The following is a 22,170-nucleotide window of genomic DNA, read 5'->3' on the forward strand; positions in this document are numbered from 1 at the left end:
TAATTCCCATAAAAATCTGCACGTTTGTTTATGTGAAGCTCTACTTTTATTCAAGCTCCTTTCCAAGCCTTCACCAGGCTCTCGGGCTCTCCTTTCATCAATCTCTAACAAACACACACACGTCCACATGCAGAGCAGATTTACTGTAACATACACACACTGAAAGGCGACCACACACAGTTTAACAGCTCCAGCGCACCCGCAGCCTTGCTTTCCATATGTGTTTGGATTCCACTGCAGCGTTGTTTAAGTTGGAGGCTGGTGGCGCTGAAACTCTGACATTACATTTGAGCCTCTGTCACTGCATCACTGAGGATTTCTCTTTATAAACTCACTCTGACATGAAAACTAACTGCCATCCCTGTAGTCCTCCCACTCCAGTTTACTAAAAGTTCAAAACACTGTGATTCTTCAGTGATGTGTAACGGAGTGAAACATTGGAAATTTGATATTTGCATCTGTTTTGGAGCTGAAACTCTGCAGATAAGTGAAAGATTCCTAATTAACTGTAAATTTATTGAATATTTTAAAGACAATTCTGCTCTTTGTTGCACTCCTTTAAGCTCGGGGCACCTTTTGCTTGTTGCTAGGTCAGATCTGGATCCACTTTCTTCAATAAAATTCAGCGACGGCAGGAGGGAGCAACGTGATTGGTTTAACAGTCTAATGAACTGACTCGATGGGTAGCTGGACAGAGGCAGAGAGGAAGTGCCTGAAGCCATTAGGCAGAAAGGAAACAACAGCGGTAATCGGAAGGATCGTCACGACAGCTTCCACATTACACGCCTAGTGCATGTATAGAGAGAGGTGGCTGAGTGTGCGCATGTGTGGGAAGGTGTGCGTGGGTGTGCTTGTATTACTCACAGAAATTGTTTTGCTCAGTTTCAATCACTTCACATTTAGGTCAGAAACTGTTGCCCACGAGGTCGCGTTTTTAACTCAGTGTGAGCGTTCGGTTTTGGGTTAGTGTTAAAGGTTTAAGGTTAGGCTCGGCTGAAGTTCAGGCCAGGGTGCGTCTACACTATTAATTAGTGAAATGTCCACTAATGCAAAGATAAGCAGTGTGTGTGTGTGTGTGTGTGTGTGTGTCTGTGTGTGTGTGTGTGTCTGTGTGTGTGTGTGTGTGTGTGTATTAACATCTCCATGCAGACACGCAAGCTGCCCTGCATTTGTGAGTAACCCTTCAGCCTGCATCACTGAATTCGTGTGTGTGGTGAGTTCTGGGTCACAATAACAGCTGGGGGCACACTGCCTAGACAGTGAAATTTGATTGGTCGGCTGTGTTTCCATTGGCTGGAATTTTACTACAATCTCCATAGCAACAGGGCTGTAAACAATAACAACAGTAGCACATCATTTTGTTTTGACATTTCCGTTGTTTATATTTTATGTCTGTTTATGTGCTTCGACTTTAATGGCGGCTACTGGCGTGCACGCGTGAGCCTTCCATGTTCGTGTACATGTATGTGTGAATGCATTACATGTGCCTGTGTTCTCCATGCAAACCTACTCCTCACTCCATAACACACCCCAGTAACAGGAAGGGTTTGCAGCCAAGGCGTCCTCTAAATGTTCAGCCAAGCGAATTAAGGCATTGAAATGCTAACAATCCAACAACACAGGGCACTGAAACTGAGCGAATCACTGAACTTTCTTATAACAAAGACTTCAGTGTGAGCTTCAGATTCACAAAGAATTTTTTTTTTGAATTGGAAAGATTCAGTTTAATTTAATTTTAAACTTTATGCTCCTGAGAAATCAAGCCTTCCTCTTCCAAGAAACAGCAGGGCTCTCACCCCAGTAAACAGTGTCTCGGTGCAACGATGTTTACTGCTACTGGAGGAAAAACAGGACAGAAGAAATCAAATAAAATGAGAGAAAGGTCAACGAAGTGAACGGATGAATTACATCAAAGCAAAAAATAGTCATAAATTCAAATTTTGGAACAATTTAAAAGAAGAAGAGCTGTGGTGAATATTTTTTTTTAAAAAGAGGACAATGCATAAACTTAAAGCTCTTCTCAAGAAGTTTCTGTCTTGTTTTGTTCCACATATTTTTGTGCCAAGCAGTGAGACTATATTTACCCGTAAGTGGAGGCCGTGAAAATGCAGGAAAAGAGGAGAAGAGAAGCTTTTTCATCTTTCTTTTTCATTGAACAGAACTGAATGTGCAGGTGCCAAAAACAGATATAAATTTAGATGGTTCTCCATGAGGGTATACAGATTGTCTAGCATACACTCACACACAAAATCGAGTCATCCACACAACCAGACGCTCAGTTGCACCTTCCAGGATAACAAGATCTTGTTAGCCGTATGACAACAGCTTGAATTTTCCAAATGGCTCCATCATTACTGCCAGAAAAGGCTGGACACACACACACACACACAAACTAAGAAAAGTCCTGCAGAGGATTCATAGGAGTTGGATTTAAGTGGTTACATATTAAAATTTGATAAGTAGAATGAGTTAAAAGTATTTCTCATATCTCAAATAAAACGTTTGACCATTTAAACACAATAAATGTGTGATTGTAGTTATGGCTAAATACCCAAACAAGGTATTTGTAATGTTTTAATGTCAGCCTAACTGCACACATCATCAGCATTTCCAAACCACAAATGGCAGAAACTGAGAAATGCGATGAACAAAAAATGCTTTTCTTGCTCATTAAGCTGCACATTACATACATTTTACTGAATGAACTACAGTAATGTGTTGGAATTATGGAGTTAAGATTAAAAAGAGACACAAACGAGTGTTTACACGCAAAGAAAAAGAGAAATGACTTGATGATAAATTCAAAACAAAGTAACTGATTCACAAATCTGCCTTTCTCTTTTTTTTTGTCGCTCTCTATTTCTCCCTCGGGTGCTTGAGTGTGAACGCTGACACTCATGTTCATCAGGTGGACTCTGTCTTGTGTAACAGTCACACACACACACACACACACACACACACACACACACACACACACACACACACACACACACACACACATGCACGCACGCACGGAGGGAAAGACAAGAAATCCCAAAACGCTGGTGCCAGCAAGTGAGAAACACCAACAAGCACACGTGTTGTGTTAGTAACCTCAGCCCTCTGTGTGTGTGCATGTGTGTGTTTGTGTGTCTCAGGGGAGCAGGGCTCAGGACTCAATTAAGCAGGCATGTGTGGAATGCTTTCAGGGGGAACGGGACAAGATGGCCATGGGGCCGACGCTACGCGCCTCTCTGTCTCGCATGCCCTTGATCTCAATTGGTCTCGCTTTGGCTGACCCGTAGCAGCGTGAAGGGGAGCCGTGTCGGATACACACACTTCTACAAACACACAAAGTGCCATGAAGGGAAGAGATGTCTTGCCTGGACAGACTAAAGAGCTCTCGAGGGTCCTCGGCTGCGTCTCTTGTGGTTTTCGCTCTGTCTCCATTGACACCAGGGAGATAAACAAGTCTTGGTCGCCTAATGAAGCATGTTCAATCCTCTGCTAGCTTGTAATACAGTTACTAATAGCCTATTCATGGGTGCAGTTCTTATAAAATCCTGTTCACTCACTGTTAAGGCTGCCCGCGTGTGCGGGTCATTTACAGTGATAATGTCCTTTTTGGACAGACTTTATGGGTGCCGATGAAGAGGGCTTTGTCAGCCGTACAACAGTGTCGTACTGGGGTTGTCCTGGCAGTTTAAATTCTAATTTAATAAATGTCATTACAGGTTATTAAGCTTGAGTCTGCAATCCGTGTCACCTGGGCTGGAGCCTATCGCAGCCAACACAGGGGGAGAGGCTGGAGGATGACAAAGGCAGGCATCCACACAAGTCAGAAAAAAGTATGTTGAGTGACTGTGGCTCAGGTGATAGAGCGGGTCACCCACCAATCAGAAGGTCAGTGGCCCCCTGTCTCCTCCACTCTGCTGGTTAAAATACTGAACCCCACGTTGCCCCGATGCATTGTGGGATGGGGTGTACTTGCAGGGACTCCATCAGTACCAGTCCGTGTCATCATGTCTTTGGGCTGCTGGACGAAACTGGAGCAGCCTGGCTTAGGTAGAGCATGCAAACTCCACACAGAAGCACAAATGTGCTAACCACATCCGCCCATGATTCAACCACTGAATACAAACTGTTCAGTATCAAAGGATCTTTATTCTCTTTATATATATATATATTTAAAAAAAGAGCAGCGTAAGTGAAAACTTACCAGTTTTGAAGATTTCATAGCGGAGCGAGAACCCCGCCCCCTGGTGGGCGTAGTCTGACACAAACTTGATGTGGAGCGCAGGCCCTGAGGATATGATCGGCGGGGGGGCGATGTTGCTGCAGTGCTTCCCCAGTAGGTCAGCTGACTCTGAGTTCCCGTCATGGATCTCTACATAGTCATACCTGCGACACACAAACACACCTCACTAAACACCTGGGCAGAATTTCCAGTGGCGATTCAGAGCTCGGTCGCAGGCAGAAACACACATTCACCAATCACGTTCAGCCTAAAATACACGAGTATATTCGAGAACATCTGAAAGCATTACATTAGTAGACTGATGAGGTGTTTAGAGGAGGAAAGGAAATGATGGTTCAATTACAGGAAGAGAAAACTGTTAAATTCCCCACAAGCTGCTTTTACTCTGATCTTATTAGTTTCTTCTCCTTTCTTTTTTATTTGGCAGGCATCACATTGGATTTGACTGTAAAAAGGAAGCAAAGAGCAGATTGTTTGCATCTATAAGGGGCTAGAGGGACTTCTGAAAGCACAGTTACTATCAGCGGCGGCATGGGTGTCATCGCGATTCAAATAAATACAGCAGAAGAAGCTGGCAGTTCACATATGGTGCGAGATGAAAAGCACCACCTGCGTGAAGCAAAATAGAAAAAGAAACCTTTTTAAGATTCTGTAACCGACTGATCACAGACTCCAACAGCTGAGCTTCGTGGTTTGCAGAATATAAGTACAAACAAAAGGAACGTGTGAGTAATATGGCGAGCACTCTTTTATTCTGCATGATGTCACACACAATGCAGTTTAGAAATCCCCACAAACAGATTCCCACTTTCACACAATATATTTACAAGTTTGATGGCTTTCAAAGCACAAAACAACGCAGCACTTAAACAGCGATCGATCTGTTTCCCATAAATCACAAGATTTCTGGTTAAAGGGTCAAAGTCACAAACGTACACAAAAGCCAAACTTTTTGGACCGCGAACGGACACGAGGCCCTTTGATGGTACAAATTGACTAATGTGGACCGAATGACTCTGGTTTACGTCTCACAGAAATGTGAGTGGATCGTGTTTGTTGCTCGGCTTGTTTTCAAAGACAAATCCACATTTTCAAAAGGATTTAGGTCATGTCTGTGCTGTTCCCTCCGGCTGTGTTAAATCCTTATGTTTAAATAAGACAGGAAGCACTGCGATACACAATTAACTACAAATAATCAAGATGATCAACAACTAAATGAAAGTTTCCTTGTTTTTTCATATCTGGTACTTTTTAATAGCGCTGTCTCCGAATTTCACGGTTATTTTCAATATTACACATTTATTTGCTACAGATCAGCAGACGGGTGCGAGCAAATGTTTTTTCCTCTGTAAAACGCTAGTACTGACTGCACATCTATTTTTATTCTTTTTTCTTTCATGTTTTCTGAGCACAAATGTTACGGCCCATCTCCGGAGCGGCAGCAGGAGCGTTGCCTCTGTGTCTGAATACCAGAGACACACCTGCCTGGCTCTAAAATAGCTTCCTCAATAGAATTTCCTCCAGCAGCTAATTTTCTTACAGCAAAACAAAACTCTGGCTGACCTCCCCCTGTAGATGTTTGTCCATCACATCGCCTACTTCTGACCACATGAGTCACATGAATTGCTTCAACACTGAGCTTTCAACATTTTTCTAAAGTAATCAAATGGACACGCTTCCATTTACCCTGGAGTCTAAAAGGTTTATACATTTAAATACTTTACAGTGGAAACAGAAAACCTCCCAGTGAGACAGTGGATTAATGGATCATTTACCACTGCATATTAAACATGCAGTACAGACATATTAAAGTTAAAAACATATATAAGGCCAGTTGGTCTTTTCAGTATTTGTCAGCATGCATTAGTAATGCGCATTAAAGTTACACTCATGTTGTTACTTTGTTACAAACGTTCCTCAGCGCTCTGCAGGATGCGCACACATCTGCACTAGCGCTATGATCAGCTGATTTCAGTTCCCGTACAGGGAGGAGTGAAAACTACAGCGTGGTCTACAACTTTTAAGGGGTCATGACGTGAGAATTATTTTTATTTTTATTGTATGAAAGGACAAGAGTGTGATGGTAAAGTGCAAACTGCATCCAAAGAACCCAGACTGGTGTTAAAGCAGAGTGTATGCAGACCCCAGCATAGCAGCCAGAGCCTGTAATTAAACAGGTAACGACGGCAGTGCTGAGCCGCCACACTCAGCGCTGAAGCCTCCATTACAGCCTGTAAATGCTTCTGCAATAGAAATGCAACGACCCTAAAAGAAAACACTAGAAGAAAATTCATGTCCTCAGAAGGATAGGGATTCGTGTTGGTGTGTCGGACTGTAGCCTAAGGTTTATATTGTTAACTTCATATGCTATAGTGCATTACAGGCCATGGTATGGAGTAATGTCACGTAATGTAACAGAGTACTTTTTCCAGGAATAAAAATCCATAAGCTTTATTAAGAAAAACTCCGATGCTGGCCATGAATGCTGCTGTTTGTGGACAAAGAGGCCAAAACACATTCACAGATAGATGTTTTTTGTCATTTAGAAGGATAGTGATAACTCTACAAAAACTATTCAGCCCAGACTCTAAACCTCATAATGAGGTGCCAGGATTTAAGAGAGACACGACCTCTGTGGTCGAAAAATGTGTGACAACGTGACAAAAACTCCAGTTCGCCAAATGGGCACTCGGGGCCGGCTCCATGCACTCCCATGTTAAAATACTCCACTTTAGAGGAGAAAGGCCTACAGACTGATACAAAAACATGACTGTGTCTGAGGTTAAGTGTACTCACAGCATGTCCAAACAGTCTCTGCAATCCCATCCATCCATTTTCTTCCACTCATCTCTTAAACTGCAATTCCAGTGATTTAATACTATGTTACTTAGCCCTAATTAACAACTACAATGTTAATTAGGGCTAGCACTCATACAATGTATAAATGTGATAAATGAACCTGATAAATAAGCACTTCCCTCATCCGAATATGATTACTTCTGGTTCCAAATTTAAAACAAATACTAAAATAAATGCTAAAAGCTTCCAAACAGGGGTTTGCTAGCCTACAGGTGAAGTCAAGGTGGCGGTGTCCATCTTTTAAGTACAGTTTATGCCTTTAACTCTAGTCAGCGCCTTCTAGTTTGTGCTCCTTCTCATTACTTGACACATCCTGCCATAGTAATAGGTGGTACATTTTTTTACAGAGTAACATTTTCAGCATGTTATACTCTCAGCGAGCATTTTCCAACATGTTCATTCGCCATAACGTTTGCCTTGTACAATAAACCCCACGAACAATAGCGATGAAGAGCAGTGTGTGAGCGTGCAGTCTGACAGGTGAGCCACCTCCCAACATAATGAGGGTCACACACCTCCCACTCTCCCATCATGCTTTGCGAGGAACTAACACAGTTATGACGCGAGCTGTCAGTGCACTGCGAGCATGTGTGCGCGCATCTGTGTGTGTGGATGCGCGCGCACGTGTACGTGTCAGAGTTCCTGTCATATTTCCCCAAGAGAACGCCTCATTGTGGTGACAGTTTCCTCCTCCCCTCTCTAGCACTGACAACTTTATCTAACAGTTACTCACACCAGCACAAGATCTCCTTTTCTCTCTTTGTTCTGGCCTGCGCTGTTTCTAGTGATTTCTATTCTTTTCTTTCTACTGTCATTCTTTCCTCTCTTCCTCTGCGTGGCTTGTTTTAATGTTGTCAGGCACATAACCAGTGGCTAAGAGCCAGTGTGTGGGTAAGAGAGAAGAAGCAGAGATGGTGAAGAAGGATTAGGAGAGCTTTTACATGTTTTAATGTTTAACTCCGCTTCATTAATTGTACTTATAGGGGAAAAACATGAGATTACGAGCGAGATACATAGGCAGGTGGCAAAAAAACAAAACAAAAAAAACAAGATGATAATTTTTCCGAGGCCCAGCTGTCCTCGAGCCGGCATTATCCACTTTTGGAAAGCATTTTGGAAAAAGCTCAGTTTTCAGGTGTAGAAGCAGGGTCAAAACGAAGAGGAGAAGATTTGAGATTTAGCCGGTGCAGCGTGGATGTAGTCTGGGAGGGAACATGACACTGCATTCACTCTGCCAGCTCCACACCTAAGACAGACAGAGACAGGTGTGCTTCGTGCCAGCCGTCCTCCCTCCAGCTCTGTACTTACACGACTACTACACGCTCGCATGAGACCTGCTTCCATGCACATGTAAACACACAGAGCCTGTGGCCATGCACACTGATCTATAGAAGGGTTCCCAATCTGTCTGTGTGTAGGAGGTTCACAGCTTCTAACAAACTGTTTAATCTTACCCCATCACCCCAATACATTTCACTGCAGGCCAATCAGTGATGTACTGAGACTTGCCACGGGGAATAACACGAACCCCAAATGTGCTTCTCCCACACTTCTCCCTAAAATGTATTTGTTAACGAGCTGTTTGCATAACATGGGAGGGAACACTGGAAACCAGGACAAGTGAGGATTGTGAGCACAAATTGAGCTGTGAAAGAAGGCCTTAAACCACCTCTAACATTTGACATTCTGAGAGATTTGTGTGCCTGCGCTTGTTTGTGTTTTGGGGATGTTTCAGAAACGAGAGAAGCCAAGGCTTTTCCAAAGCCTGCCTGCCGGGAAGCAAGCGAAAGATTTGGATACAGATGAACTTCCACCCCTGATTCTTTTAATTGCCTTCCACACATTCCCTCTTTTTGGGTTGGGAGTTGTCTTCTTACACCTGCACGTTTCTTTCAAACATCAGGGGCGCCCTTACAGGCAGACGGAGCGTCTGTGCAGCACACACGGCCGGTGACAACAAAGAGAGCTGAAGCCGGGCCAGGTGGGCGTTTAAGTGTGACAGGATTTTCGCGGAGAGGGAACAGAGAGGACAAACGCCTGTTAAAGCGTTGGTGCAAATTCAATCTATTAAATGTTTTTTGGGGGGATGATATGTTAGCTTGATAGGCTTCTGAGAAAGTTTTTAAGGGAAATGACATTAACTTCATATTCAAGCAATTCACACGTGCATGCATGCAGACACACTTTGCAGCTTTAGTCATGTGAACATTGCAACGGACTTTAAGCTAAGCTAAACATATCGGTGATATTTTAAAGTGGTTCAAAAGGAAGTGAATAAAACTATCGACTCACTGTCAAGACAAGAAATAATTATAGGTTTGGTGGTTTTAGCAAGCCCCTGGGAATCACAAGTGCTTCTTGCAACAGCGCATGTCCACAGCCTGGTACGCTTAGAGTGTTTTGCTCTCTATAGCCACTTTACCCCTTCATAATAGCTCTCCATGGGCTGTACTTTTATCATAAACTTTATTGTGTAAAGTTAAGAGCATGGCTGCTTTGGCTGGCTGCTGGATGCTGACACAGTAGCTGTCTGCTGTGCTTTACCCTCGCTGACCTGCACCTTCCAGCCACGTTTGTGGTTTATTATCTTTTTAAAGCATTTTCAACACAAATCTTAAATAATGCAGTTTGTTGTGTGTTTCATTGTACTAACGGACTTTCAATAAAACCTGTGCCATGCTTTCATTTCCATGATACTCAGCAGGAATTAGCAGCTGTGTAACGCACTCATACAGTGTATGGATGTTCCTTTTTAACCAAGCATGCTAATAAGTTAATGCTCCACCATTTCCAATAAATATGTTTACTCCGGAATAAAAAGATGAGATTGAAGGACAGTGAACGGGCCCAGGATCAGATCCCAGCGTGCCGAGGAAGGTCCGGTTCGTTGGAACCAGCTGCCCGCTGACCTGAGATCAGTTACATCTGTGCCAACATTCAAAAACAAACTCAAACCCTGTTTGTTCACACAGGTCTGCACTCAGTAGCTGTGTGTGTGTGCGCTTGTGGTTTTCACCACTGTAAGGTATTGTAACACCTACACACCCGAAGTCAAGGCTTCAAAATGTGAATGCAAAAACCAAAAGGTGGTGCTGCAGCTGCTCCGCCCATCTTTTTTATACAGTCTGAGGCTAAATGTCGAAACGAAGTATTTGTAAAGCGTTCACAGAACGAAGGAAAAGATCATGTAGCGCTCCCACTTATTTCTTATTCGAAATATTCACAGCTGATTGTTGTGGCTCCCTGCTGTGTGCATACCTGTGTGCATACCTGTGTGCATACCTGTGTGTATACCTGTGTGTATACCTGTGTGTATACCTGTGTGTATACCTCTGTGCATACCTGTGTGCATACCTGTGTGTATACCTCTGTGTATACCTCTGTGCATACCTGTGTGTATACCTGTGTGTATACCTCTGTGCATACCTGTGTGCATACCTGTGTGTATACCTCTGTGTATACCTCTGTGTATACCTGTGTGTATACCTCTCTGTATACCTCTGTGCATACCTCTGTGCATACCTGTGTGTATACCTCTGTGTATACCTCTGTGTATACCTCTGTGTATACCTCTGTGCATACCTCTGTGCATACCTCTGTGTATACCTCTGTGTATACCTCTGTGTATACCTCTGTGCATACCTGTGTGTATACCTCTGTGCATACCTGTGTGTATACCTCTGTGTATACCTGTGTGTATACCTCTGTGTATACCTCTGTGCATACCTCTGTGTATACCTGTGTGTATACCTGTGTGTATACCTGTGGAAACGTAAAGCAGCAGTGAGTTTGTCACCAAAGCCGTTACCAGAGAGTAAGGAGGATGACTGACTTCACTGATATCATGTAATAGTACTGTTACTGCAGACAGCTGGACAGTGTGAGTTTGTGTGTATATATATAAGTGCGGATGTGTATGTGTCCACCAGTAGTCTCCACGACAACCAATCGATTCCTCATTATGGCTTTAACACACATTGATCAGGCTCAGTCCTTCACTACTGCACGCACACACACACACACACACACACACACAAGATTAGCAGGGACACCTTCAGGGCACCGGGGAGTGTCTGTAAATCAGAGCACTGATATTATCATTATTACCTACCCTACCTTGAGGCGTGTGTATGTGTGTGTGCGTGCTTGTGTGTGCATGTGTTCATGTGCGTTTCCTAAAATCACTACCTCGGAGCTCAACAAATCTTCTAATTTCTCTTTCTGTAACATCAGGTCACTCAAGCAGTGGAGGATAACTTAATCCCACCTTCCACTGGGGTTGAAGTGTCTGCTTATTAGTTCTGCACTGGTTATGTACTCGAGGCATTTTCTCTAGTTTGGAGAAGAATAACCTGAGAAAGCAACACTTTGACACTTTAAATCGTTGTTGTTTCTGGTTTCTTACTTTTATAGAATCTGAGGTTTGAGAATCAAGAAAAGATCACATGGAAACATTTGAAGAGACAAAACTAAACGGAGGAAGTCTCATTAGTTTGTGACTGTGAGGCTTCACGCTGCACACACTCTGTGTGGACTGAGCTCGTGACAAAACATTTATGTAGGTCTCGTCAACTGGCTGCGTTGCTCACCATCCAGATGTGCTGCCCTGCATCGAGTCAGCACGTGAACGTCATTTTAGCACAAATAGGGCCCTATACAGGAGCTGTAAGTAACTGCAGATGTTGTTTATTGCTTCAGCATATAGAAGCTGTTGTTATTTGGTTGAGTGGCAGATGAGGGATGAACAAACTACTATGCAGCAACAACAACGAGACCCCTCTCTCTACAAATAAATTGGCAGCATGGCCGTGATCCAACCTGCAGGGGAGGAAGGCATCCGCCTGAAGGTAGTTTTCCTGTCTCAAAAGCAGGTAAATAAACTCAAACTATGTGTCGTGGCACAGATTCAGGCTCGGAGAAGAACCGTCAGCTCGTCTGTGTTGGGATACTTGTCTGGACGTTGACTCTCCTGCTTGTAGTGACTGTGATGTTAATTCAAACTTGCAGGCAGCTGCTAAATGCCCACAGCTGGTAATTGAACAGCCACTGTCACTCCATATGTTCTTCCTCCCTCTGTCATATAGGCTTTTCATCTCTCTTCCCACCTTTCTCTTTCTGCCATCCTGCCCTCAGGCTAGTGTCACATCACATCACTCTCCCTTTACTTCGTCTCTTGGTCGCGTCGCTGGGACTTTTGCTCACCAGACAGGTGTGTGTGTGACAAAATAACAGTATCACAATACTACTGATTTAGCAATGTTTGTATTTGATACACCTCAGATTGAAGAGAAGAGAAGAGAAGAGAAGAGAAGAGAAGAGAAGAGAAGAGAAGAGAAGAGAAGAGAAGAGAAGAGCTAGCGTGAAGTGAAATGATTGATTGAGGCAGAGTACAAAGACAAGGTCTAAATCATTAGTGAAAGCATTAATGTCGGCTGGTGCTTCTCTGTCATATAAATCACTTTTTAACTCACTGCTTTACTTCGTGCTTATTGTTTAAGCCATGCAGCCGTGAAAACGGTGATGTGACTGTCTGCCTTTTACACGCTATAAGGGTTTATTCTAGAGCCAGAATCCACTCCCAGCATCTGCTTCTGCTCCTTATGCAGGTTTATGGAAGCCTCATGCTGCATGTCATTTCAATATTAGCAGATAGCATCTTAACAGGGTGTGGTCCCGCTGAATAAGAGGAGGCTGACTTAGAAAAGGAATTGAAGTGATGTATAGGCACGAATCATGAATAAGAGAGAGCAGATGCATTTAAAGCATTTAAAGGAAGTGTATGTTTTCTGATATGCGATGCTCAATAATGATTTGGTTTAGGAGGGACAAAAAGAGGAGAAATTAGCTGGAAACAGAGAGAGGAGACTGGAGAAGATGAACCCAAAAGGAGAGAAGAGGATAGGTAAATGGAGGTGGATAAAAGATGATAGATGGGGTCTACTGGACGGCAGTGTGAGGGTGGGAGGGGCAAGGAAGGGTGAGATAAATAGTGCGAAGGGAACGGGAAAAGGGCCAGACGGGAAGAGGAGAGGAGGGAGCTGTCAGGATGATTTGAGTTTGCCCCCAATGGACCCTGACGCTGCACTTTTCAGTATGTGTGTGTGTGTCTGTGTGTGTGTTCATTCCAAAATAGAGATCTTGCTTTCAGCGACAGAGCAGTGCAGTGAGCTTACAGGAAGCTCTGAAGCAGTGAACCAGCTGTTGTCTCATACGGTAAACTTCAGGAAGCATCTCTTTGAAACTCTACCTGACAATCCCAGAAGTTTCACATCAATCCAGAGAAGCGCTTTACCTGGATTTCACAAATACTGTGAACACTCACACAGAATATATTTAGGTTACAATCAGGTTGAAGAACTAGAGCCAAAAACCTGGGAGAGAGCTGGACTTCTGTACCATCGTTTGCCTGGTGCTCAACACTTTTTCATAAATCTGTTAGGCTTTAAAAAACTTCCCTCTAAATTTTCTAACATTCGGCTGAAGGAAAAACCTAGTGTGGTGATTTCTGATGGTCACGCTCATCTTCATGCCATATTCTGAGGCTGGGTTTGAACTCCCTCCTAGATATTTTCCATTCATTACAAAACTATTTTTGTGTCCGACCAAGCACAACGCTCAGAATGTCTTCCAGGAGAGACACATATCCAAGCAGCATTGTTTCCCATCGCCCTCTGGGACAGCTGGCATTTCAGTTTTGAGCAATTATAAACCTATTTGATTTCCTGAGTGCTTCATACTGCACTGTTGGGTGTGCTGAATAACAGCGACACCAAGCATGCGTGTCTCTAAGGTGAAATAAAGCAGAACATTTTCATCTCAGGGCAGCGAGTGCTGTTGTTCTATGAGAGGTCGATGGCAACGCAGATGAAGACCGCAGTCGTTTGAAATGCCTCTGAGGCCATCCGTCATCAGTGCTGGTGACGGAGCAAATCGTGGGTTTGTCACCTGGGAGACTACGGTTCGGTAAAAAGCTGTGATTTTGGTTAAACATACCACAAACGTTTAAAAGTGTCTTATATGTTCCCTCGAGTATCCTTTTATCTTTTTCAAATATTCCTAATTGCTTTTTTATGCGAAGGTAAGAGAGAAACAGTATCTCCTGTATGCTTAGACTTGACAATAAAGTCTCGAATTGTTATAAATGAGTAAATGTAACAAACTGGAAATGACTTTCTTAAATAATTGAATATGAAATATCTTTCATCATCTATACAAGCTACATAAAGAGACACAAATAGCTACAGTTTCAGTCAGATTATCGAGTTCAGACTGACTTAAAAATACACACAGGTATAACAAATACAGCAGACTTACATGGACATACATGTTACCACGGTGATGGTCACGTGATGCAAAAAGGGAAGCCATGTTGATTCACGGAGTTCCCGATGTTCCTGTCGTTCCTTTTCATCTCCCCGAGTCCCCTCAGCTGTTTCCCTGCACTTAAATTACTGCTGTACATGAATCTTAATGAAAACATCTCTCTTTGTTCTGGCTTCCACTCCATCGATTTTCTCTGCAGAGCCACCCGAGTGCTTGACAAAATGTGATGCATTATAGATTACAGATTCCCATCTTAAATTGCAATCAGGCCCATAATAGATGAGATTGCTTCATCGTAGTGACATAATAAAAGAAGTCCTGCCTGGCCGGGCATGCAGATTCATAACCGTGCTGTTGTCGCAGCTCAGTGTTGGTGGAGAGACAGATGCTACTGTACGGCGAGGGGGTTGTTTTAATGATAAAAAGTATGGGAGGAAGCATATGCTTGTTCATAATGTACTCTTTGTCTGTTAACACAGATGACTCCTTTGTCCCAATAATGTGAATGTGTGTGTTTTTGTCCCCACAAACTAAAGATTAATGGCAGTTTTCACTTGCTCAGAGCTGAAAATCTGCACGTCCAAGAAAAGAAACACATTTATAACGTCCTTATGACCAAACAGTGTTAAATGACAGAGACATCAGGGGGCTGTGCTGGTGTTTGTGTGTACACTCCCCCCACAAACACAGACGCACACCGGCAGCCTCTTCTCCTCGGCCTCTTTGCCCTCTGAACCTAACAGCTAAATTTCAGCCTACCGTTACACAAACACACACACACACACACACACACATGCACGTACTCAGTGCCTGCAGACTTAAATAGCCCTGAGTTGTAGGGCACTTGTAAGCTTGAGATGTTACCACCAACAGTGTCTCCCTCTTAATGGCATAATCTGCACGGTGACTTTGCAAAAAAGGTGCTTGTCATCACTGGGAACAACCTGGAGTTATTTAAAGGCAGTGTACAAACACACATGTACACAATCAGAATGCATGCACCACAATAAATAAATCAGCTGCTGGTGTTTCTTGCAGATTTCCTCCTCCTGGGAAACGGGCGGGGTTTAAATGGATGCGAGAAACTCAGAGAGGAAGGGGAAAGGAAGTGCAGATGTAGCAAAGAAGGGAGGATAGATATGTCAGAGAGACAAAACTGAGAGAGAAAGAGCATCTAATGTATCAAAGTGAATGCAGAGTAAAAGTGGAAAAAAAATGTTGGGGGCAGGGAGACAAGAGAGAGAAGTATGCTTTTCATTTCCACAGCACAGCGCGAAAGAAGCAAAACTGAGCAAAGCACAGCGGGCTTTTCAACCTTTCAGCCTCTCAACAAACAGGCAGCCGGTTGAAATATTGATGCTTCAATTCCAACAAAGGAATGTCTGAATGATTTTGGTACATCTGAGTGGGGAAATTCACCTATCTATAATTGATACGGCTGAAATGTTAATAACTGGATGGGAATGCACGGGAACGGAGGCGTAGGCTGAAAAGCGTGCACGTGTGTGCGTGCGCGCTCACAGTGGCGGTAACGCCCCAAAGGGTCTCCTCTGCTGTTTGCAGGATGCATTCACTCATGATGTGACAGTAAGCAGTTTCTTTTAAGTCAAAGCGTTGGACAGTTAATACATTCATAACTTGAAGTGAGAACTTTCTATATGACTTTGGCAAATCATTCCCTCTGTACTCAGCTGTTTGCAGCCAAAGTGGAGGTAACAGTAGACTCAAACCCTGGTGGAAGCCTGTTACTCAGCCTGCCTTTATCACTGCTTGCTGTATTTTTATTTCAGACTGTCAAAATGTCCTCGTTCTGTGAGCCTCGGTGTGCAACCGAAGCCAAACAGCCAAAAAACAATGATGGACACCAAATCCTCTAATCTGTGTTAATTCTTCCAAAGTGTGAAAACCATGCTGGAACAGTAAATGTGTTGTAATTAGACCCTGATAATTAGAGACAGGGGACCCAGGGAGGTCCCAGAGTGATTATTATGGGATAGCTAAAGCCAGAGAAACAGGAGGAGAGTGGGCTGAAGTTCACCGAAAACACTCTGCAACTCTCACACAGAGAAAGGCTGGCTCACACAAAAAGCCGTCTGCAAAACTTCTCGTCTTTCCTTAGCTGCGACTTAGCGAGCAGCTTTAAATCTCTTAATCTGCTAGTTTTTACTCCTTTTTTTGGCAAGATATATCAAGTCCTTTGTGCATTTTTCGCTTACCTGCAGTCCAGTTTCTCTATTTCAAAGTGCGGGTTAAAGTTCAGGACGATGCGCTGCGAAGACTCAGGGGCCGTGATGACCCAGCGGCAGTTCTGGTGAGGTGGATACTCCAGAGGGTAGCCGGGGGTGGTGATGTAGCCCGCATCGCTTGCATCTAAATTGCCGCCGCATGGTTCAGATGCTGGATGGAAACAGAGAGAGATAAGGAGAAATCATGTTTTACACAAGTCTGGAAACTCAAGTGGATAATATGATTACTTATAGGCTTTGGTCACCAAAATCATCCTGCGTGTTTGAAACGTTAACACAGGTCAATACACGAGTTCACAGTTAGATTTAGTTCACCGATTAACTTCTCGGATGAGAGGTGAAACGTCTTCAAGCAACTTAAAGAAGTCCAGACGCTTTTCTTTGCAAGCTCCTTTAACTACGATGACCTGGATGACTGAGAACCTTCACAGACACATTTCACCGATTAACGTTTTCAGGGAAATTCAGGAGCAAGAGGGCAGAGGCTACGTGACCCAGAAGACTAAAGGTGAAAAAATAAAATACAACTGAAAGACAAATAATAAAACAATGACGAGAGATAAACTTCCATATTAATTTTTATCTGTAATAACCTTCACAGCAGCAGCCGGGGCTACAGTTCTGTCTGCTTATCGATACTGCCCAGGAGTACGAGTGAACTTCCAGTTATTTCAGAGCATATTTGTTCATTGTGCATGAATTCTCACAATAAATGAAGCAAAACAGATAAAATGCAGATAAGAGCAGTGTGTGCAGAGACAGGATATGAGTGTGTCTCTGTGTGTGCAGTGTTAAAGGTCAACACAGCATCGTGAAGCACAAAGACTTCATTCTGGCCTGGAAGGACTGCCATGCACGCACACAGACACACAAACACACACGCAGACACACACTTCCAGATGCAGCAGTTACTGTCACAGAGCGGACCCACTTGTCAGCACTCATACGTCTGTGTCACATCATAAACAATACTCCTCGTTCACTGCCGCAGATGTACCCTGACATAGATGGGTAACTCATACATATCTGTGACACCCAGCGGCACAACACACACAACTCCACTGTATGAAATCTTTGGCACTTATTGTGCACAATGCTGGCTCTCCTGTTTGATGGACTGCACAGGCTAAATATGCCGAGCTTCTTCATTGTTTAAGATCTGCAAAACACAAGTTAAACCATCGTGGCGAGTATGTGCTGAATGCGAGCTTTGTTGAGTCCGATATAATGGCGCAGTCTGAGCCAGCGACAGACAGAGAACAGTCAACCGCCACGTTTTTTAGTCTGCTCCAAAATAACATCCACCCAAGTGATCCAGGTTAGGGTTAAAGTATATAACACGAGTAACTTGTTCTTCTGCACTGGCAGAAAATTAATAGTAAGTGCTTTTTGTTTAAAAAAAAGAGACTATTATTTCAAATATCCAGGGAAGAATTTCAGCAACCAAAAATGTGATCAATCAGAGCATCTCCAACAAAGCAGATGGATTTTCTGCAAATATTTTTAGGAAAAAAAGATGGCTACAATAGGCCAGGTTATTCTAGTGAAAACAGCATCTGTGAGCGCCGGCTGCTTGATGGGAAATATTTGGCCGGTGAGCAGCCCCTAAAAATAATTTCCTGTTTTCAAAAGAAGGAAAAACAAACTCACAATCAAGCTCTTGATAGTCAGCAGCTTATTGCTCTCTCAGCCGTGACTAAATCAAGAAACTCGCCTCAAAAGAAAAAAAAGCAGAGGAAGAGCAGCAGGAGGAGGTTAGGTGAGCTGTCTTTGCTACGATCTCACCCGCTGGGCCGTGACGTTTTATTTATCGCCACTGTGCTGAGAGGGATGACATAGCCAAGTCAAACTGCTCGGCAGAATGCAGCATGTTTTAAAGCCATAGCTATTAATAGTGTGGCTACTGTAAACTTACTCTGAGTGGAGTCAACATATGCAAACATTAATACACGCACGCATAAACACTTTATCGGGCACCATCTTCGAAACTAATTAAAAGAAAAGGTCAAACAAAAACGCACGTCGAAAATATCACTTTGTTGCCACGCTCACATGGCTGACTGCGTATCAGACAGTCAGTAAGAGAGGATTAAAGAGCCGGTAAGACTTCAGCGCTCAGCGCACACCGTGAGTGACACTTTGGCATCTGTATCTGGTGTCTACCTCACTCTGTCTGCAAACAATTAGTGATAACCGCTCCGTATCTCAACATTTCTGCCTGCCTCTCTTTGGTCTCTGGCGCTGAGAACCAACGAGTCCTGTTTATGTCCTCCTGACATACAGTGGTACAGGAGTAGGGTTACGTGGGCGATGTAACCCAGCCAGATGGATTTCATCTCAGCACCACCTGGATTAGTGTTTAACCACTCTGGAATCTCACAACGACATCAGCCAAACACCACTTTTAGCACACGCTGCTTTGCTAAACGTAGCTAATGAAAACTCTTGGAGAGGTGATGCAAGGGGTGTAAAATCAATGACTGCGGATTCAAATCTGACTGATAAATGAACTCCTGCTTGGATGTTATCTGAAGGATAAGGAAATCGACTCTGGCACATCCAGAGGTTGTTTTTTTAAATTTTCGTTTTTAATAGCTGACCAAATTGTTCTTTCCACAGACGTTGACTCAGCTACACATGAATCATTTGTGGTTAAAGTTGGCTGGATGCTTTAAACAAATACCTGTGCAACTATACACTTCAGCATTTACCTCAGGAGCTGCGCTCCGTCATTGTAATAGTATCCTTTAGGACCACTTTGATTAAAATAAGGTTATTCCTATTTGAAATCCATAGTTTTCTGTTTTCCACATGTGGGATCTTAAGGTGGGCGGGGGGGCTAAACTCTTGGTACAGAGCAGGCATCTAAAAGACATAAGACACTGACAAAAATGGCATGAAAAGGAGAAACTGGAGTAGAGGTGGGTTGCAAAGTGGCTTGCAGAGGTAGCAGCAGTTGTAGCATAACATTCTCTATATGAGGTTTTCCAATAGGATGTGCATAAAGGTATCAGCTGATTTTGAGCTGTCAGCTGATACAGGCTAGCTCTGGTATCAGGTGTTAGCCGCTAAAGCTAAATGCTAAATATACATATATATATATTCTGGCTGAGTCTCGCTACCTCTCCTCTCCCTGTTTCACCTCTGGCATACGGCCGATAAAGACAGCACCTCCAAGTGTCTGATGAATAAGGCCGGTGTGATATTTAGGCAGGTGCCGTGTGTGCATGAAGTATAGTGTCTGCTTTACTTTAAGGGTCTATTAATCTCCGGACGTGCACACATACACAAAGTCGTTCAACAAACACTGCATCCAAACAGAGCAGAGAGTGACACAAATTGAGGCGATGAGGGCACGGATGACATCAGATCCTTTAGAATGAAGTGCCATTCATGATGAATTTCATATTGCACACGAAACATGTAAATATACAGCCGGTGAAACGTCAGGCCCCTGCAGCGACAGGCCAGCGTGCAAAGGGAGGGACACGGCTCCGGGTTTATGTCTGTAAAACAGGGAGGTGCATAAATACAGCTTCCAAAAGCAAACCTGCTATAATCCTAATTTGTATTCCCCACCCAGACGTGCACGCTGTGAAAAAAGTGCAATGTGTGTCAGAACAGAGAAGATGCTGAGTGGGGGAAATGCCTGACTTCACGTCAAGAATTACCAAATAGGTTAAAGACAGAATCATCCTTTAATCGTCACAGAGCAGCCTGCTGTGAGCAGCTGCAAAGGTGACGGTCCATCCTGGTGAAGTGGGGCTGGGCAAACAGGATGAGTGCAGCAGCTGCCGGCGACAGGAGACGGGAGACAGCAATGCTTGCTTTACTCGTTTTTCTTTTATTACACTAACACAGAGAGTAGAGTTTATAACAGCAGAGGTTCTCTTCATAGGTTTAAGCTTATTTTCCACTAGATTTGATTCAACTGTAATGGTTGGTTTCCATTACAGTTGAGGGGCACTTATTGAAAGTCCAGTGATGTCATTTCTATGCGACACAACACAAGATTGGAGGACATCGAGGCGATGGTGCGCCTGCTGCTCGGCCTGCAGCTTTCTGTCGGACTCCAGGTTTGGGTGTGGCCATGTGCGTCGTTGCCGTTTGATTCCTGTGAAGGAGTGCTACCACCTAATGGAAAACTAGGGAAAAGCTAGCTAGTGGAAAAGAGGCTACAGTGACTGTAGTACCGTGGAAACCTGAATCAGCGTTAAGTCCTGTCTGACTTGGTTTTTTATCATTTGGTCTAATCCTACAGCGTAGCATCAAACTAGGCTCTGGCCGATACTACAGCGCCGAGCGGGTACTTTCACAAGGCGCCATATCAAAACATCGGCGTATTCTTTGGCGCAGTGTGTCCTTGCCTTATCCAAACACTTTCCTCCTCTTGACCCTCGTTTTCACACAGTAAAGCTTTTCTCTCAACCGCATCAGCATGTGTGATCTTCAGGGAGAGGCTGTATTTGCACCACACATTCACAACAAATGCAACCACTGAACATCCCCATTCTGAATACAGACCACACACACACACACACACACACACACGATAAGTAGCAGTAAATGGTGCTAAGCAGTCGAGCACAGATATAAGACAGGTCATTGCATTATTTATGGCTCTCTGCCGTTTAGTATTGCATCCTTGATAACACCTATTCAGCAACTTTTCCCCACATTCCCACCTCAGCACACACATACACTCAGATGTACCCACAGAGGAATCTATGACAGTTCCCACAGACCCAAACTCGTGCACACTCTTCTCCATGAAGCTGGTTCGCACAGTTGAACCAGATCCTTGTTTGTTGGCCCCAAATGCAAATTTTCTGACCTTGTTTTTAAGCTCTTACTGATTCGTTTTCCCTCTGAGGGAGTCTGATTTGACTCTAAACAGACACTTTTCAGCTCGCAGCAATCGATTTGCTTGTCTGCGAGAACTTTGCCAATCTGTCAGAGTCCACATTTCTTCATGCCGGTCCGACCCCGTCATGAAAGCATTAGTGGTTTAGTGAGTGTTTGTTATGAAAGCAAGAAAATGTGTCAGCTAACCAGAAAGCTTGTTCAGAAACTATCAACCTGTTATCCACCAACAGCAGCGTGAGACTTGCGACCTCGTTACGGTGACCTTTAAAGAGTCGGGTCCTTAAATTTATCAGTATGTTCTGGCCATCTGCATCTGCAGTTTTCCAATCTTTCTCTGCATTTCATTCACTATTTACAAACATTGTGAAACGCCTACAAAAGCTGCAGACACTGAATCCTTAAACGTTAGAGATACAAACACAATTAAAAACCTTTGGTGTGACTCTGGGAATATGACAGACACTGAAAATAACAAAGTGAAATGTGTTGTTTGGATCATACCCAGGTGCTTTTAGTCCCCCAAACCTGGGAAACCTCAGGAATGGACGGAGAAAGAGAAAAGAGAACAAAGGAGAAAAAGCCAGAGCTGGATGAAAGTGAGAAAGGGAGAGTAATGCAAGAACATCTGTCTCTCATCAG

The 22,170-nt window shown here is 43.6% G+C and overlaps 1 protein-coding gene across 3 annotated transcripts in view; it reads right to left on the reverse strand.

The window, feature by feature from the left end:
- Positions 1 to 22,170, reverse strand: part of LOC146557276 (neuropilin-2-like) — a 96,128-nt gene that overhangs the window by 64,859 nt on the left and 9,099 nt on the right. For all 3 annotated transcript variants that reach the window (XM_085248440.1, XM_085248441.1, XM_085248439.1), the window contains exons 2-3: positions 16,636 to 16,816; positions 4,199 to 4,380 (exon numbers count right to left, since the gene is read on the reverse strand). In XM_085248440.1, the coding sequence (XP_085104566.1) occupies positions 4,199 to 4,380; positions 16,636 to 16,816 (363 nt within the window). The remainder of the gene's footprint in view (positions 1 to 4,198; positions 4,381 to 16,635; positions 16,817 to 22,170) is intronic.

This window comes from Mchenga conophoros, linkage group LG16, assembly GCF_057382185.1.
Source record: "Mchenga conophoros isolate Kocher_MC1m ecotype Shallow Benthic linkage group LG16, M_conophoros_male_GT1.1, whole genome shotgun sequence".
NCBI lineage: Eukaryota > Metazoa > Chordata > Actinopteri > Cichliformes > Cichlidae > Mchenga > Mchenga conophoros.